This window comes from Pinus tabuliformis, chromosome 8, assembly GCF_031772625.1.
Source record: "Pinus tabuliformis cultivar Carrire ecotype Pingquan chromosome 8, CPIR1, whole genome shotgun sequence".
In the NCBI taxonomy this organism is placed as follows: Eukaryota; Viridiplantae; Streptophyta; class Pinopsida; order Pinales; family Pinaceae; genus Pinus; species Pinus tabuliformis.
This window is the reverse complement of record NC_142294.1, coordinates 1,336,697,085-1,336,710,301: the sequence shown is the minus strand read 5'-3', so window position 1 is coordinate 1,336,710,301 and position 13,217 is coordinate 1,336,697,085. Positions and strand designations below refer to the sequence as shown.

Below are 13,217 nucleotides of genomic sequence, written 5' to 3'. Positions count from 1 at the left end.
GATGCAGGCCTGGTGCTGGATATTGTCCTATGGAGTGAGGAATACATGCCATTATAGTGCAGAAAGTGGATTGAATTATGGGAAAAATGGATTTTCATAGGATTCTATTCCAAACTTACTGAAAAGGTTTGCTTTTGTATTCACACTTGCAGACTCATCAGACTTCTGCATAATCAGATAAGAGTCAAAATCGTAGCCAAGAAAAGAACTATTGAGTACATACAGAAAATGATATAGAGAAGGCAATGTTGTAAAAAACTCCTTTCAAAAACATGTCGAAACAATAGTTAACGTTGTATTAAAAAAAATCAAAGGAGCTGCCATATACATATAAACTTTACAGTCAATATAGAAGTAAAATGGTCGAAAAACCTCTTGGATAATAAGTATACATGTCAACTGTCTAGATATTCAATTATACACTGAGAATAACAAAGGTTTTGCATAACTGAGTGTAAAGAAACCCCTTCGAGACGCAAGCCAATACTATTAATCGACTTGAAGCGTCATAGGTCCTGACGTAAAACAACAATAAGATATCATGGAAATTTGCAAGTCTGAACAACCCTCGAATAAGTTATTAAACTCTAAATTGTTGGGACTACTGAAAACAGGTCGAAAGTAGCACCTGGAGGAAACAAGCACTTTGTATAAGCATGAGAGGCCCTCGAGAAGATTAGAAAACTCGCCCAAGACCCAGTCAGGAAATTTACCTGCAAAAAAATATTCACCACACTGGTGGAATCAATTAGTTTGTTCTAGGCATGCAACTAAAAAACAATTGCTATAGTTAATTTTGTAAACAAAAAGCCCCGCTAGCCATCGAGTATTGAGATATCCTCAAAGTTTCATTGCATTTCTCCAGATAAGGAAAATCTGTTTAGAACAACTTCAGTTCTACTTTTCTTATAACGAGGAAGTAGTAAGAAAACAATAGATTGTACTCAATCCAAACTCTGTGCCTAACATATCTGGGGATGAAATGAACAGTTGGTCAAAAAAAAAGAACTCAACAAACCGAATTCTTCGGAGCAGTCGAGACAAGAGCCCATGGGTAAGAATGTGTAACAATATTTTACAACTTATGGTTGAGCAAATACAAGAAGCATTTCTATCAATCTCTTGGATCTGAAAAGCCTAAACAATGGTGATTGCATCAGCAACTCTAATAGTTACTTAAGAAGCACTGAGAATATCAGAGACAAGGTAGCTCCAAGTAATTTTTTGCAAATGAAACCCAAAAACATAAACACCAAGCCACTTTTTAAGGAAAGGCAACTCAGCCATTCTAAATGCAGAGAATGCAAATATTTAAGCAGCATATTCAAGAACAATAAATTAACCTGATTTCAAATACTGGTTGGATGAGATGAATTATGTGAGTGTCTAATAAGCATGGAGGTATGTTCAAGCGCTGAGTCGCGCTGACTCAAAAGCAAAATCAAATAAAACCCAAGTATGATACACTGGATTTGAGTATAAAACCATGGTTGGACCTGCATTTTTCACGAGAATTGAAATATCATGCACATGCACGTCAGATCCTCTAATCAATGCAGATGGTAGTCATATACCATGAAGTATCACAGCAGGCAGCGATGACAATGTATATGTGCATATATAGGAGAAACATAATGCGTATTAATCTTAAGCTCAAACATTAATGATAACGAAGTAAAATTGAAAAACTAGACTACCATCAAGGGACAGGCACATTACTGTGAATTTGAAGGGCTCTGACTGTGGATTGTCGAAATTGTTGGTGTTTATAACACACCCATAAGTAAAAGTCTTCTCATCGCCACGTCTCTGAAAACAATTATACAATATCCTTCCATGCTCTTTAAGAAACTCATTGACCACAACTAAATCTGAATCAATAAACACTATAACAAAGCCTCTGGAATATGAGAAGCCCATATTCCTTGCCCTGGCTGCACCTCCATGTTCTTGTTGGAGGACTTTAACATGAGGGAAACGTTTACTAGACATAATACCAGGTCCGTGTGGGTGCCCTTCAGAATTCCACTGATAAGTACAATTTTCATAAGGACCTCCTTCAGAATCCAATAGAAACTGGACTGTACCATCTGTAGACCCATCATCTACTATAATAATGTCATAGTTCCTAATACCAGAGACCTGGTAATCCTTCTGCTCCTCTAATGCCTTGAGACACTTCGTTAAAATCGGCAGGCGGTTGTAGGTGGGGATTATAACACTCCATAACCCTTCCTCTCCTTTGCTGAATTCATCAATGAATGGGCTTACTCGCTCTGAATTCTTCTTCTGAGGTGTCCAAGTGAGTGAGTGAGGGAGAGATCAGAGGTACCTTTAAGCCACTATCTGACCCCCATCCTGCTGTAGTTAGACAGCTCTGTTGCGTTGGTTGGATCGTTTTCACTGCCCTCTTTTCATGAGGATAGGAAAGCCAGAACTTATTAGACACGGGTGCATTATCAATTCATCATCAATTCAACGAGGATGCGTAAGCAGCCTTGACCATAAGGGAGAGGACCTTGCTTCCCTTGCTTCCCCGATTCTGGATTATATAGCGAGGCGGCTGGATGGTGGGTGGTTGAGTAGCCGAGGACTCATCGTAGCTTCCCCATGCTTCTCTGATTGCCTGCTTGCCTCATTAGGTTTGTTATCGCTAACGATTGTAGCAAAGGGTAACATGGCTAACAATATATACCGGGGTTTGATTGATCCTATTGCTTCACATGTTTTTGGCGGTTGATCCCTATCGCTTGGAATCCTAAGAAAGGAGGGGATGGCCAAGAATATAGGTTCAATTGAATGAATGATCGTTGTAGCTTGGCCCCAAAAGCATCCGAGATTACGCAACTGGAAACGAACGGCGATGGACGGATACCCAGTGATTGCTATAACCCATGACGATAATCAAAAATAGAAATGAAGGAAGTTCAATTTCATCCCCAAGCACTTTGTATAAGCATGAGAGGCCCTCGAGAAGATTAGAAAACTCGCCCAAGAACCAGTCAGGAAATTTTCCTGCAAAAAAATATTCACCACACTGGTGGAATCAATTAGTTTGTTCTAGGCATGCAACTAAAAAAACATTTGCTAGAGTTAATTTTGTAAACAAAAAGCCCCGCTAGCCATCGAGTATTGAGATATCCTCAAAGTTTCACTGCATTTCTCCACATAAGGAAAATCTGTTTAGAACAACTTCAGTTCTACTTTTCTTATAACGAGGAAGTAGTAAGAAAACAATAGATTGTACTCAATCCAAACTCTGTGCCTAACATATCTGGGGATGAAATGAACAGTTGGTCAAAAAAAGAACTCAACAAACCGAATTCTTCGGAGCAGTTCAGACAAGAGCCCATGGGTAAGAATGTGTAACAATATTTTACAACTTATGGTTGAGCAAATACAAGAAGCATTTCTATCAATCTCTTGGATCCGAAAAGCCTAAACAATGGTGATTGCATCAGCAACTCTAATAGTTACTTAAGAAGCACTGATAATATCAGAGACAAGGTAGCTCCAAGTAATTTTTTGCAAATGAAACCCAAAAACATAAACACCAAGCCACTTTTTAAGGAAAGGCAACTCAGCCATTCTAAATGCAGAGAATGCAAATATTTAAGCAGCATATTCAAGAACAATAAATTAACCTGATTTCAAATACTGGTTGGATGAGAGGAATTATGTGAGTGTCTAATACAATAAATTAACCTGATTTCAAATACTGGTTGGATGAGAGGAATTATGTGAGTGTCTAATAAGCATGGAGGTATGTTCAAGCGCTGAGTCGCGCTGACTCAAAAGCAAAATCAAATAAAACCCAAGTATGATACACTGGATTTGAGTATAAAACCATGGTTGGACGTGCATTGTTCACGAGAATTGAAATATCATGCACATGCACGTCAGATCCTCTAATCAATGCAGATGGTAGTCATATACCATGAAGTATCACAGCAGGCAGCGATGACAGTGTATATGTGCATATATAGGAGAAACATAATGCGTATTAATCTTAAGCTCAAACATTAATGATAACGAAGTAAAATTGAAAAACCAGACTACCATCAAGGGACAGGCACATTACTGTGAATTTGAAGGGCTCTGACTGTGGATTGTCGAAATTGTTGGTGTTTATAACACGCCCATAAGTAAAAGTCTTCTCATCGCCACGTCTCTGAAAACAATTATACAATATCCTTCCATGCTCTTTAAGAAACTCATTGACCACAACTAAATCTGAATCAATAAACACTATAACAAAGCCTCTGGAATATGAGAAGCCCATATTCCTTGCCCTGGCTGCACCTCCATGTTCTTGTTGGAGGACTTTAACATGAGGGAAACGTTTACTAGACATAATACCAGGTCCATGTGGGTGCCCTTCAGAATTCCACTGATAAGTACAATTTTCATAAGGACCTCCTTCAGAATCCAATAGAAACTGGACTGTACCATCTGTAGACCCATCATCTACTATAATAATCTCATAGTTCCTAATACCAGAGACCTGGTAATCCTTCTGCTCCTCTAATGCCTTGAGACACTTCGTTAAAATGGGCAGGCGGTTGTAGGTGGGGATTATAACACTCCATAACCCTTCCTCTCCTTTGCTGAATTCATCAATGAATGGGCTTACTCGCTCTGGATTCTTCTTCTGAGGTGTCCAAGTGAGTGAGTGAGGGAGAGATCAGAGGTACCTTTAAGCCACTATCTGACCCCCATCCTGCTGCAGTTAGACAGCTCTGTTGCGTTGGTTGGATCGTTTTCACTGCCCTCTTTTCATGAGGATAGGAAAGCCAGAACTTATTAGACACGGGTGCATTATCAATTCATCATCAATTCAACGACGATGCGTAAGCAGGCTCGACCATAAGGGAGAGGACCTTGCTTCCCTTGCTTCCCCCCCGATTCTGGATTATATAGCGGGGCGGCTGGATGGTGGGTGGTTGAGTAGCCGAGGACTCATCGTAGCTTCCCCATGCTTCTCTGATTGCCTGCTTGCCTCATTAGGTTTGTTATCGCTAGCGCTTGTAGCAAAGGGTAACATGGCTAACAATATATACCGGGGTTTGATTGATCCTATTGCTTCACATGTTTTTGGCGGTTGATCCCTATCGCTTGGAATCCTAAGAAATGAGGGAATGGCCAAGAATATAGGTTCAATTGAATGAATGATCGCTGTAGCTTGCCCCCAAAAGCATCAGAGATTACGCAACTGGAAACAAACGGCGATGGACAGATACCCAGTGATTGCTATAACCCATGACGATAATCAAAAACAGAAATGAAGGAAGTTCAATTTCATCCCCAAGCACTTTGTATAAGCATGAGAGGCCCTCGAGAAGATTAGAAAACTCGCCCAAGAACCAGTCAGGAAATTTACCTGCAAAAAAATATTCACCACATTGGTGGAATCAATTAGTTTGTTCTAGGCATGCAACTAAAAAAACATTTGCTAGAGTTAATTTTGTAAACAAAAAGCCCCGCTAGCCATATCCTCAAAGTTTCAGTGCATTTCTCCACATAAGGAAAATCTGTTTAGAACAACTTCAGTTCTACTTTTCTTATAACGAGGAAGTAGTAAGAAAACAATAGATTGTACTCAATCCAAACTCTGTGCCTAACATATCTGGGGATGAAATGAACAGTTGGTCAAAAAAAAGAACTCAACAAACCGAATTCTTCGGAGCAGTCCAGACAAGAGCCCATGGGTAAGAATGTGTAACAATATTTTACAACTTATGGTTGAGCAAATACAAGAAGCATTTCTATCAATCTCTTGGATCCGAAAAGCCTAAACAATGGTGATTGCATCAGCAACTCTAATAGTTACTTAAGAAGCACTGAGAATATCAGAGACAAGGTAGCTCCAAGTAATTTTTTGCAAATGAAACCCAAAAACATAAACACCAAGCCACTTTTTAAGGAAAGGCAACTCAGCCATTCTAAATGCAGAGAATGCAAATATTTAAGCAGCATATTCAAGAACAATAAATTAACCTGATTTCAAATACTGGTTAGATGAGAGGAATTATGTGAGTGTCTAATAAGCATGGAGGTATGTTCAAGCGCTGAGTCGCGCTGACTCAAAAGCAAAATCAAATAAAACCCAAGTATGATACACTGGATTTGAGTATAAAACCATGGTTGGACGTGCATTGTTCACGAGAATTGAAATATCATGCACATGCACGTCACATCCTCTAATCAATGCAGATGGTAGTCATATACCATGAAGTATCACAGCAGGCAGCGATGACAGTGTATATGTGCATATATAGGAGAAACATAATGCGTATTAATCTTAAGCTCAAACATTAATGATAACGAAGTAAAATTGAAAAACCAGACTACCATCAAGGGACAGGCACATTACTGTGAATTTGAAGGGCTCTGACTGTGGATTGTCGAAATTGTTGGTGTTTATAACACGCCCATAAGTAAAAGTCTTCTCATCGACACGTCTCTGAAAACAATTATACAATATCCTTCCATGCTCTTTAAGAAACTCATTGACCACAACTAAATCTGAATCAATAAACACTATAACAGAGCCTCTGGAATATGAGAAGCCCACATTCCTTGCCCTGGCTGCACCTCCATGTTCTTGTTGGAGGACTTTAACATGAGGGAAACGTTTACTAGATATAATACCAGGTCCATGTGGGTGCCCTTCAGAATTCCACTGATAAGTACAATTTTCATAAGGACCTCCTTCAGAATCCAATAGAAACTGGATTGTACCATCTGTAGACCCATCATCTACTATAATAATCTCATAGTTCCTAATACCAGAGACCTGGTAATCCTTCTGCTCCTCTAATGCCTTTGAGACACTTCGTTAAAATGGGCAGGCGGTTGTAGGTGGGGATTATAACACTCCATAACCCTTCCTCTCCTTTGCTGAATTCATCAATGAATGGGCTTACTCGCTCTGGATTCTTCTTCTGAGGTGTCCACGCACGATGTTTTGAGGCAAACAGGGGTATAAATGTACGAAAGGGATTCTCATTAAATTTATCCATGAATTTTTCTGTGGTTTTCTGTGTTTTCATGAGCCATCTCTTTCGCAAAGACACTGGACCAACGATACAGTATGGGTTCCGGGCAAGAGGGAAGCACCCACTTCCACTACCAGAGCTGACATCAAAGTTTTTGCTTACAAATCCATGGGCTGCTGGGCAAGATATGAATTGCAAAGAAAATGCAGAATTATATGAACTGTGGGAAGAAGCTTCTAGGAGCATTTTGGCTACCTCGTCCAATTTTGTTCGCAGACGGCAGGGAATTGAACGAATGAAGTTAGTTTAGAAAGCTTCTCAACAAAACCAAATGGATGAATCAGCAGCAAAAGTGAGCACGTACATCAAAAGGAGAGGCAAAGACCATACCTGGAATTAACAACAGAACTTGATGCCTACCGGGTTATCGGATTCCTAACGTAGATCCCCGGGGCGGTTCAATTAGTCTCATCCCAGACCGTCGACAAGGTATGAAGCTTTTCTTCTTAGCGATTGCGATTGCCCTTCCCGACGAACAAAAAGCAGTAGCTTCTAATCCTCCTCGGCTGCCCGGAACATCCTAGGCTGCCATGGATGGAAACTCGGCTACCACATGATGGACAGGAACAATCGGTGCAATGGAAGAATACATAATACCAGACATTCAGCTCCAAATATTCCCGGTTCCCTGTTTTCCTTTCAAACTGTTTATTTTCCTTTAAAAAACACACGAATTCCCGAATCCCCTTATTTTCTACAAAAAGATGAAGCATTCTAACGAAATAAGAGGATTCTCAGTGTCAGTATGCGTAAAAAGGGGATCATTTTGCACCCGTGCAGGGGAAATCTTTTTCTCGGTACTATGTGATTTTGAACTCTCAGCTTGCAAAGGCTCATTTCTGGTCTCCACATCGCCGGGTTCGTTAGGCGTTTCATCGTTCAGAGGCCTCCAAAACCATTTTGAACTCTCAGCTTGCAAAGGCTCATTTCTGGTCTCCACATCGCTGGGTTCGTTAGGCGTTTCATCGTTCAGAGGCCTCCGAAATCGCGACTGCTCAGCTTTTCTGGAGGAGCTTCGGCTCAAGGTCTGTGGCAAACCAGGTTCGCTTGAAATCCGCGGTGCAGGGAATTGATGTTGAACTACTCTCCCAAGCTGCTTGTAGGTGCCTTCTACGGAGAATTGATAGCCCGAGCGAGAGACATCTGGCACTGGCGGCATGCAAGGCGCTCATGCAGGGCACAGAGAAGAACATGCACACCCTGAACATAAAACACATAAAACTTATGATAAAATAACATCGGGCCACTTGAAGCGTGCAATAATACCTCCAATTCGCAACTTTGGTTATAAATTTCTTACACCGATATTTGCAGAGACAAACTTTGGTTAAACTTTGATAGTGCACAAAGTTTTTTGGTCAAAGAACCGGTTAATGTATGGTCAACGATCGATCGATCGCTATTAGTCCCAGGCAGGGCCTAATAAGAGGGTATACACTCATAAATTCAAGAATATACTCAACAAATCAATAATTACGTTTTACAAACATTTCATCTATCACCATAAAATAAGACCATAACTCTTATAATAATACACTAGAGTCCTTGGAGACCATGTGTAAGGCATCATTCTCAAAAAATGATATTATTATGAATACAATGATCTAGTATAAGATCAATGGCTGGAAATTATGAGGTAGGTCGGGATGTAATTGGGGTAATATTTAAATTTTTTAAAAGCTTCCTCTAGAGATTTTTGGAAACTAACAAATTATTAACAAACTTATAATTAAATTCTTGTAGCTACCAACATACACACTTGTCATGTTAGGCATAATCAACATGTTCTTACAATAAAATAGAGAAATTTTTGTCCTCTTTTGGGCTAATTTAGAGTATAAGAATGTATTCTATTGAAAAAATAGAGCCTCTATTACATTCCAAAGATTTGGATGTTGTAGGAAAATAAACATTTGAAATCAATGTGTAATCCTCTAAGATAAACAAACCATACAATCCCTTGATACAAACCATTTCAAATGAGCATGAGATTCCCATCGAGATAGTCCAATTCATGTTTTACATATATATTTGTATCTCAATAATTAATAGAAATTCAAATAAACCCTTTGAATTCTATTTTACATATCTTGAGAAGTTACTTACCTACAATCAAATGATAGGTAAATAGGATTCAAATACAATACCAGAAAAAAAAAAATTATATAGTACAACATTGATGTATATGAAGAAGTGTTACTAAGCTATGTAGGGAATCGATAGAGTCCATAAAATGGTCTTCGTGTGTTGTTGGGAGGAAAACCCAATACCCAACACCTTGCCCTGTCCCAAATAATGAACATAGCAATAACTGCTCCAAATCCGATCCCCATTCCTATTTCCAATGCTATCAAAGATACTTCTTCATTTACACGACTCAACCAGTCCGTTTTAACATTCCTCCCACTACCATTATCTTTAGCCATTCTTTTCTTTGACTTATCCTTTTGCTTGCATTGTGGTAGAGGAAACCCACAGAGGCACTTATTCTTTTGAAATGAGGTGTTACTAAAAGTGGAAAATTGTGTCCCTGTTGGCATTGGCCCACACAAGTTGTTAGAGGAAACATTTAGAGAAGCCAACATTGATAATATAGAAAGTTCTTGAGGAATTTCTACATGCAATTTATTTTTGGCTAGGTCCAACTCCTCCAAAGTAAGTATCTCACTAAGAGATGCATGTATTCTCCCTTCCAACTGTTTCCAGATAGATTTAGAATTCTCAAGCTATTCATACTCCCTATGCCATTAGGGATTTCTCCTGTAAGAATATTTTGAGGCAAATCAAATATCATATTTGTTTGCCACAAATAAGACATATTATACTCATGTCCTTTTATATCATATGTTATTTCTTGATCATCCTTGCCCGCCTTGATCGAATTTATTGCAAATCCTTGGAGTCTTTCAAGATTTGAAGGTATTTTTCCAGTGAAGTTGTTGTTGGATAAATCCAACACAAATAAATTTATGAGATTTGTGATCCATGAAGGCATACTACCATGCAGATTATTATAACCAACAATCAAAACTCGCAAGTTATCAAAATTTGCAAAGTATGGAGGAAGCTCACCTGTAAAGCCATTTTTCCTTAAATTCAATTCCAAAAGTTGGGTGCAAATGGCTAATGATGAAGGAAGAGGCCCAGAAAAGTTGTTAGAATGAGCAGAGAAAACAGTTAAGTCGGTCCAATTGTAAATGCCCTCACTAGGAATGTGTCCTTCCAATTTGTTTTGTGATATATCTAATTTTTGAAGTGAAACCAAACCATTGATACTGTGAGGAATACTCCCAAAAGAGCTATTATTGTAGATGTTTAATCTAAGTAGACTTTTTAATTGACCTATGCTATATGGGATTCGACCAGTTAATTTGTTTGAATGCAAATCTAAATATCTCAAAGATTGAAGTTTTCCAATTCTGTTTGGAATGACCCCTGTCAAACTATTGTTTGACAAAAAAAGGTATTCAAGTTTTCTTAAATTGGTAATGCCTTTAGGAATTTGACCAATTAATTTATTGTCTGAGAGTGAAAGGTATCCAAGTTTTCTTAATTTGATAATGGCTTTTGGAATTTCACTAGAGAATTTATTGTTTGAGAGTGAAAGGGATTCAAGTTTTGTTAAATGAATAATGTATTTAGGAATTTCCCCTATTAATTCATTATGGGTAAGGTCTAACCAAGCCAATTGATTCAAATTTTTGAGGCCCGTAGGAATATGACCAGTTAACTTATTATCATGAAGATCTAAATAGGTTAACTTGTTCAGATTGCCCAGGGTTACGGAAATGTTACTCGAAAGCATATTTGAAGAAAGATCTAAATATCTTAATTTAGTCAAATTGGCAATGCCTTGAGGTATACTAGTGATTCCAATGCCGGAAAGACTTAATTCGGTCAACATGGTCAAATTGGCAATGGCTGTAGGTATACTCCCGGTGAGGTTAAAACTAAGATGTAAAGATGTAAAGAAGAGAGGGGTAGACGGAATATTTCCAAAGGAATAGAACCTGAAATATTAAAGCTATGAATGGATAGAGATATAAGGTGTGTCAAATTACCCAACGAACTTGGTATTTTGCCTAAGTGGTTGCCGTCTAGAATCAAGTACTCCAGTTGCTGCATGGAGCCCAACTCCACTGGAATAGAACCGCCGAGCGCATTCCTGCTGAGGTCCAATTCTCTTAGTGCTTTATGTTGGCCAAACTCACGTGGAATTCTTTCTGTCAAAGAGTTACCAGAAAGATTCCAGGAACGCACTTTCTGCAGTCGGCCCAATTCGGCTGGAATAGAACCGTTCAGAGCATTCCAGCTGAGGTCAAGTGCTCGCAGGGATTTCAGGTGGCCAAACTCGGCTGGAATTCTTCCTATCAAAGAGTTACCAGAAAGATTGAGGCTATGCAGTAATAAGACTCTGCTGAGAGATGATGAGAGACTACCTTCCAATCGTCCTTCGAATATCACATAGTCATATCCAAATCGTTCATTAATATGGAGATGTGCATGAAGGTCAACTGCGTCGACTCTGTTTGTGTGTGGCCTGCAGCGAATGCCAAACCATGAGGAGCAGATATTGTGGGAGTTGCTCATAGACATTAGTGCTGCAGGCAGAGGAGAGAGAGGATTGGAACGAAAATGGGAATATGGATTCCTCATAGACGTGGGTGCAGGCAGAGAGGCAGCGATGCAGAGAAGCATTAATGAAACAAAATCTGTCTACCTCTTTCAAATCGCAAAATCTGTGTGAGGTCCGTGTGAGGTGTATGATATGGGGTGCATACATATTTATACATCAAATCTGAAGTGCTTAGAAGACTTCGTTGAAACAAAGGCGTGGCAACGATTAATTCCGTAGAATGCAGAGATAAGGAAAAGCGTGGTAAATTGCCATTTAATTTGCGTGGTATCAACTCATACAGCGTTACCGTGGTGCTCTCCATGAGAAGGGGAAAATATTAAAAAGGTTCTTTCTCGACCAGATTGACAACACAACACATATTTCTCATTTAAATATTTAATAAAAAAAATAGTTAAAGATAATATGTACTTTTTATTTTATTTATTTTTTTATCATGGAGAGTATAAAACAGAATTGTCCATTAATGTAGGATTCGGTTTGATGCCTCAGTGACGAGATATTTGGTCTTTCATTGGAGCCTTTAAAATTTATGTATAATTAATATTAAAATATTTTATATTTTATATAAAATTTTAAAAAAAAAATCACATGAATATAAGATATAAGATGGGTTTGGAAAAAATAGAGTTTTTAAAATTTAGCTAAATTAAAATTAAAATATTTGATATTATATATAAAATTAAAAAAAATTACAAGAATATAAGATATAAGATGGGTAATAATAATATTTATATTTATGATTTGGAAAAAAAAAGTCTTTAAAATTTATGTATAATTAATATTAAAATATTTGATATTATATATAAAATTAAAAAGGATCACATGAATATAAGATATAAGATGGGTAACCATAATATTTATATTTATGATTTGGAAAATAATAGCATAATAATAAAAATTTAAATATTGAGAGATTTTTTTTTGTTAAGTATGGTAGGACTTTCTCATTTTTTATTTTACATGTCCATTATTCACCCCACAACCGGGGGTAATACAAGATTCGAACCCAAGACTGAGACTTCATTCATTCCACAGCCATCGCCACTTGATCTATCCTAGATGGACAATATCAAGAGATTTTTAAATATTATTACATTTATATATTTAAAAAGATTTACAATTTTATTTCTTTTTTATTTCTAGGTGTCTAATAGATTAATTTTTTAATAGATATTGCATCAATTTTATACACACATATTGTAAATTTTTGACACATATTTTTTATTTTTCTTTTTTTTTTGATGAAAAGCTCCTTAAAGTAGGATTATAGAAGTGAATTAATACTAACCAGTAAAGCCATGTTCCTAACCAATTATTGAAAAAAAATTACACCTAATTTTTTTGTCTTTATTCCCCATTTGGAATCCATATTCTTTTGTAACTGTATCACATATTTCCAACCCTATCATCATCTTTGTTTCTCTATCTTTTCAACTCACAAAGTTAGAAAAAAACCTAAAACCTCATAATATGGTAACGTTCTCTTTATGAAAAGATTCCCCATTTTTTATCCCCACTTG

The 13,217-nt window shown here is 37.7% G+C and overlaps 1 protein-coding gene across 8 annotated transcripts; it reads right to left on the bottom strand.

Moving 5' to 3' along the window:
- Nucleotides 1-318: 318 nt before the first annotated feature.
- Nucleotides 319-11,801, bottom strand: LOC149240412 (uncharacterized). 8 transcript variants are annotated; one of them, XM_089373692.1, is made up of 4 exons: nucleotides 11,120-11,801; nucleotides 1,720-5,380; nucleotides 629-713; nucleotides 319-515 (listed from the first exon to the last, which is right to left on the bottom strand). In XM_089373692.1, the coding sequence occupies exons 2-4, from the start codon at nucleotides 1,990-1,992 to the stop codon at nucleotides 490-492; spliced, it is 384 nt and encodes a 127-aa protein (XP_089229818.1). In that variant the 5' UTR covers nucleotides 1,993-5,380; nucleotides 11,120-11,801; the 3' UTR covers nucleotides 319-489. The 8 variants fall into 7 exon arrangements, 4 of the variants coding, with proteins under 4 accessions (XP_089229818.1, XP_089229816.1, XP_089229815.1 ...); XR_016246530.1 differs by adding an exon at nucleotides 6,374-8,258 and having other exon boundaries at nucleotides 319-713; XR_016246528.1 differs by having other exon boundaries at nucleotides 319-713; nucleotides 1,720-3,015; nucleotides 4,082-5,380.
- Between the last annotated feature and the right edge of the window lie 1,416 nt (nucleotides 11,802-13,217).